The sequence below is a fragment of the Octopus bimaculoides genome, chromosome 14 (genome assembly GCF_001194135.2).
Source record: "Octopus bimaculoides isolate UCB-OBI-ISO-001 chromosome 14, ASM119413v2, whole genome shotgun sequence".
Lineage (NCBI taxonomy): Eukaryota > Metazoa > Mollusca > Cephalopoda > Octopoda > Octopodidae > Octopus > Octopus bimaculoides.
In genome coordinates, this window is record NC_068994.1 from 27,480,332 (window position 1) to 27,487,030 (window position 6,699).

General features: G+C 34.6%; 1 protein-coding gene across 1 annotated transcript in view; it reads left to right on the forward strand.

Moving 5' to 3' along the window:
- Nucleotides 1-6,699, forward strand: part of LOC106878084 (VPS10 domain-containing receptor SorCS3) — a 1,235,712-nt gene that overhangs the window by 1,039,167 nt on the left and 189,846 nt on the right. The window contains exon 10 of the mRNA XM_052972785.1: nucleotides 621-779. Coding sequence (XP_052828745.1) covers nucleotides 621-779 — 159 coding nt within the window. The remainder of the gene's footprint in view (nucleotides 1-620; nucleotides 780-6,699) is intronic.

A 6,699-nucleotide genomic window follows, 5' to 3' on the forward strand; every position in this document is an offset into this window, starting at 1 on the left:
AAATCGTGAAGATAGAGAGCTTCTTACGATGTAAAAAGGGAAAAGTTTGATAACCTTTATTTATATTTTTTAAGTACAAGCACCATCATCAGAAGTAAAGAGTCAATACATGTTAGTCTATACCAATGGTTCCCAACCTCTTTATTTAAAAAAGAGTTTTCCCGTGGACCCCTTTTTGATATACTCATCCTTATCTATATATATTCATATAAAATTTTGAATTTAATTCACAGACCCCGAGTGCTAGCTTTGCAGACCACCATGGTTCTGTAGACCTCAGGTTGGGAACCACTGGTCTATACAATTCCAGTTGGGCTCACATTTCTTGATTGTTTGTGTCTGATGATGGGCTGAAACATATGAAGGTTATTAAATTTTTTCATTTGTGCATTGTAAGAAACTTTCTGTCTACACTATTTTGTTATTTTACTTATTTATCACAATGCTTCAAGCAAGATACAATGCTCTTTTATATCCATTATTCAACATCTATTTTCCATGCTGGCATGAACTGAACATATACGTACATACATATATATCTACATATATTTGTGTGTGTGTGTGTGTGTGTGTGTGTGTGTTATACATATGTCAAGAGTTGTTTTTTCTGCTATTTACAGGTGAGAGGTCTGCCAGGAATTTATTTAGCCAATCAGGAACCAAGTGAACTGAATCTGAAAGAAAGTGGAAGAAGAACCTACATTTCTTTTGATAAAGGAGGAAACTGGAGCTTAATTCCAGTCCCACTTGATATGAAATCCCAGTGTAAATCTGACAAGGTAAAGATTATTCACCATGGGTCCACTTCATGGGTTGGTAAGAGTATTGACAAAGTAAAACTACCCCCAGAGTCAAGAGTATTGGCTTTATTTTGTTCTGATTCCCCCACCCCTTATGTTAGTGTTTCTTGTTATTTACGCTCAAGTTGTGCTATGATCAAAGATATTTCAGCCATGACCATCCAGTTTATTACTTAGACACACAACATATCTGGTATCTAGGTCCAGTGATAGGGGATGGAGTGATAAAGTATTGTTCTGTTAGTTTGCCTCATGATAAAATATTTTGGAAATATGGTCAGTTTCATACTACAATCTGTATGACAGCACAATGTAATTGATCATGCATTGTTTCTGATAATGGTGTACGCATAAAAGTGTTTGACAAACAAAGTGTTTTTGTCATTACAGTTTGTTTAATATTTGTAGGCTTGAGCAAATATTTCTTACTGTTGTCCTGGGACAACCCAAGCCTTGGAGTGAAATTGGAAACTGTGTGGAATCTTATCAAATGGATTGTACCTGTTATTTAAAGGGTCAGCCCCATTACACTTTGTCACACTGACTCACCTTAAGAACTCCATTAAGGGTACTCATTACTGTGGAATACTCAGCCTCTTATATGCTGATTTGGCAAGTTGATCAAGCTACCAAATACTTATCATCAAAATCAGCTGAGATCTCTTTTATATTCCATATTAACGTGTCTCAGAAGGTACAAAGTTCTTCATAAAAGAATTTTTGCATGATATTGTGTATTTCTTAATGTATACTTAATAATATACTATATTTGATGGTATGGTTTGTTTGTTAGGTTAGCGTGTTTAACTCTAAAAGGTTATATACATATTTCTATACTCATACCTCTTACATGTATTATATTCTACCATCTCCTTTCAACCACACCACTTTCAGTAATCACCTGCAGGAATCTCTTTCTAATCCCCTAATATCTAACTCTTCGCATTGTAACATCGACTGCTTCTTTCTTCAGCAACGTTTGCAGTCTCTTGTTCTAAGTATGTATGTGAAATCAGAAAAATGTATTCATGTATTAAAGTTGTATGTACAAATGTGAAATCAGAACAAGGTATCATAGATTTATCATTTATTTTTATCAGAATCGTAAACATGACATGTATATTGAGTGTATCCAGCCTGAGTAAACTCCTCACTACCATCACATTAAAGCTACTACTACTACTACTACTACTACTGCTACTACTACTACTACTACTACTACTACTACAATGATGTATTCTCTTCTCCTTTCAACACATGTTTGTTTACCAAATGAGGGAATCTCTTTGAGAATTCTTTTCATGATTCCATTCAATATGTTGAGATTTTCTTTGCTGATGGGAATGTGCATTCATCATAAACCCAGTCACTGAAGCAACTCTGCAGTTTATGTCTTTCAGTACATTTTTCTGAAATAATTCCCGTTGACCAGATTTTTCCTTTCAGTTTCATCATCACAAATTCTTCCTAGAATTATTCTCTTTTTGTATAACACACCTACTAACCCATTGCAACAGAAGTAGTAGTAGTAGTAGTAGTAGTAGTAGTAGTAGTAGTAGTAGTAGTAGCAGCAGCAGCAGCAGCAGCAGCAGCAGCAACATATCTAATTAATCATTGATTAATAATATATTTATTAACTTCAACCCAATTAGTGCTGATAATATTATTCTCACTGACAATGAAATCTCAGTTATCAAACATCTGTCTGTATCTCTTAGATTGAACAATGTTTACTAAATTTGCTAGATGTTTGAACTACTCTTCAAGCATATTCCTGTACCATTGCTCACTTGCAGTAGAGAACCATTGCTAGTTAACAGTATAGTAGCTGAATTCCATTGCTTTCAAGCAATATAGCAACTCAGTACAACAGTGCCATTGCTTGTAGTATGGCAATAGGATACTTATGGTACCTAAAAACATAGTGTGTAGTGCCTTTGCTCTCTAGTAACAGGGCAATTATAACAGTATAGTAACCAACTATCATTGATAGCTGGAAATAAAAGAATAGAGTGTCAATGCTAAAGCTATCAGTGGAGCATTAGAATGTTGTTGTTAGGTGATAGTAGAATCATATCAGTATGTAGGAGTAGAAATTGTTATTTAGTCCCAGAGTGACCCTGGAGGAATAGATTTGTGTGACCAAAGGCTGTCAGCTACAACCATCTATCTGATTTTCCAAAATAGTGGACCCTAGAATACATCATTCAATGTATATTTTATTAAATTTCAGAGGTATTTGGCTATTATTTCTAGCATGGGTACACAAACCAGTCAAAACATTCCTATTAGGAGACTCCAGATGGCAATGGGCAACTGACTAGAATTTGAGAGATTTGATCCTCCAAAGGTGGCACTTCTCACACCTTCAGGAATGTCTTTGTTTTCTGTATGGAATTATACATAAGTGTAATCTGTTGTACATTCTATAATGTGTAAATTGGGGATACAACTTTTTGCCATTTCATAGTCCCATAACATATTCTGATGAGTTTTTGTTAGAAAACAATGAAAATCAATGTTTTTTTTGTTTTTGTATTTGATCAAAAAAGTTCACCCATGACTAACTTTGAAAGTTTTACACTTGGTTGCATTTAGGTGGATTTCCAAAAACTAGAACCCTGGTTGAATAATAAACAAAAAGGGGAAAATATCCAAAACGTTTAATCCATAACTGTTTAAAGAACTGTATTCTGCATTCCAGATCAATATAAAGAAGATCATATGAAGTTATATTAGTCAATAGTCAAGTTATGGCAAGACATTAGAGAGAATCAAACGCAATGGCAAGTTGTCTTTGTTCTTGCATGTGGCATGTAGTTCTTGTATGACTTAATTGCTCACTCATAGCATTGATTGCTTCTGCTGATGTTTAGTTTTGATGGTTCTTGTTTCCAGTGATTTGTCAAGCATTTCAAAACAGTCTTCTTGGGTAGCAAGGCTTGCAATAGCTCTACATAATCATCAGCTCTATACATTTGGTCACTGAACCAGTGGTCTGCCCAGTCATATGAGATGAACTGGCAGACCATCTGCAATCTTTCTCTCACATGTGACATGAGGAAAAATGCAAAAAGGGCCAAGATTGCTCACAAATTCCATCTGGCATTACTGATGTTCAGTATTTTCTAGAACTTGATGAAAGGTGGGTCTCTGTTTTCATGGAAGAACCTGAAGGTATGGGTTAAGTGGAACAGAAACTTCATATCATCTCTCCAGCCAGCTTGATCTTCATTAACATAAGTTCCATTCTGGAAGGAGCTTTGGAGTTCTTCATAACATGCCATGGGTTCTCTGACAAAAAATTATTCGATGTTGGGTAAATTTCTCACACTTGCTAGCTTCTCATCCATAATAACATGCAGGATTCTGTCCAAGACATGGTGTTGGCAGCTCATAAATTGTGGTTTATATTAGCCTTTGCTCAAGAACATTCTCTGCAGTTTAACCAGTATCCTACTCTTTCACTTGTTTCACTCATTATGTCAACTACTTGATGTTCAATTCCGTCTATATGTTTACCATCGAAATGCAGGCTCCATTTCTGATTGCGTAGTGTATCAATCAAGTATTTCTTCATTTCACCAGCTTCCTTGAAGAGTTCCTTGTAAATGCCTCACTGACTAGGAGCTGGGATATCAATGCCCATCTCTGACAACTGTTTGCAGATTTTCACAGCTTTGTTGGTAGAGACGTTTGTTCCAGTTACAAGTCTTGTACCAACTGCAGATTTGTTGTGCCTTCTTGTGGAGGAATAAGTACCATCACTATCATTATCATTTTGATCAACTCTGTCCTCTTCACCATAATTGTAATTTTCAGTCTCTTCTTCAGAGTCACTGGCAGTATCCAGGGCTGTTGGGTTTGATAAAGAATGGGAGGTTTCAGCATTAGAGCATCTTCTCTTGGATGGATAGATAGTGTACTTGCTTGCAGCTTTGAAGTTGAATGGAGTACAGCTTTTTGTCATCAGCACTGAGTCATTCACTGTGGACTTTGGTGATATTGAACAGTTCTTCTCAGGGCTTAAATTTTCCTTTCTTGATGCATTTGTCATGCATATGAAGCACATTTTCAAGTTGGACTGTATTGCTTGCTCAGAAATGATCGGAAAATTCAGTTTATCTCTCCACAGTAGTGTCACCTCTCTTGATAATTATGCCACTCTCTCCTTTCTGCCTTTAATTGATTTCCCAAGAAACTGATACCAACCAACAATCTGCTCCTTGAGTGACATTCAGCTTCTGTTGGCCAATGAGGCTTCTTCTACAGGCACATGACCTCTAGATGAATGGGACTAGAACTGTATCAAATTTCTCCCCCATTTCTCTTTGTTCTTCTAAACAATTTCAAAGCTTTTCTTGAATGACATGACACTAGCAGTCATGTGGAACTCAAACTGAAGCCAAAACAACAAGGGTGAAAGTAAAAGAACTTAATTATTTGCTTCATGACTAAGCATGATGATTCAGTAGTACAGTCTAGTCACCACTGAAATCTTATGAATGGTAAGAATTTATTGAAAGCCAAGAGTGCTATGCAACCTTACCCATATTCAAACAAGATTTGCATAAGAATACAAACATGGATTCATGGGTGAACTTTTTTAAAGATAACTCAAAAGTGAGTTCACTTCACTTACTTATGTATAAAAGCTCATCTAAATATGATACAGAAAATTGTTTTTGAGGAAAAAAATTAAAAAGTAGTATCTCCTTTTTTTATTGTTTATATACATCCTAACATGTTTTGTTATCTGTTATACTTCTATTATGTATATACCCCTTCTGCTATGTATTGGAAATGTACACCCAAACATGTTTGTAATCATTGTTTTATGGAATTCCTCTGGCCAATAAAGGAAGTTGTTTTTGTTTGTTTATTTATTGTTAGGCAGAATTCTTGTTTAAGCACTCCATATAATCCCTCGTGACTTTCTCATATTTTGGAACTTTCAGAAAAGTTTTGCAAATTTGTATTCTACACACAGGAATTCATATGATGATGCAAAAGAAAATTTTTTTTTTTTTTTTTTAATTCTCCTTCTTCCCATAAATCCTAAAATTTCAGCTCTTTTTCTAAATTTTTTTGTTTAAACCATAGTTTTAAAATATAGACAGTCTGAATCTGTCATTTGTTTCAGTTTATAATTTCAAAATAATATTTGAAATCCAAATTCAGAAAGTTAAAAATATTCACATATGCACCCAGCTTATTATGGATTCTGGATCAAAGCACACCATGTAACTGGTTATAACATTTCAACTTTTTGTATTTTCAAACACTTTTTTACAAATTTTTGTTCTACACACTGGACCTCATACAATTATGCAAAACAAATTTTTTTGATTAAGATTTTTTGACTCCTCTCTCCCGATAAATCCTTACAGAGGCTCCAATACACAGGTATTGGAGAGATTGAGGTCATTGCTGGGATTTATCCACAGTGATTTAAAAAAAGCATGTAAAAGATAGTTTATTTTAATAGCATACTTTTCTGTTAGTAAATGTTTTTCCTTACACATACACACACTCTTGGTGCAGAGTGGCAATTAAGAATTTAAATTACAAAAAGTTTTTTGTTTAAATCCCAGCAATGGGCCATCCTTGAGTGCATCATTATTCCATTAAATGTGTTTATATGGAGAAAAATATTGAAAAGCATCAATACATATCAGATTAACAAATAAACAATGGAGGTACTGGGTGGTCATGGGATGTGCTAAAAAATAACAACCAAATCTTTTTTAAATCACACACCTTTTCTTCTGAGAATTATTTTGAAATTAGAAACAGAAACAAATGGCAGATTCTAATTGTTTGTATTTTAAAACTACGATTAAAAACAAATTTTGAAAAAAAAGTTGAAATTTTAGGAATCATGGTGGGGGGGGGGGGA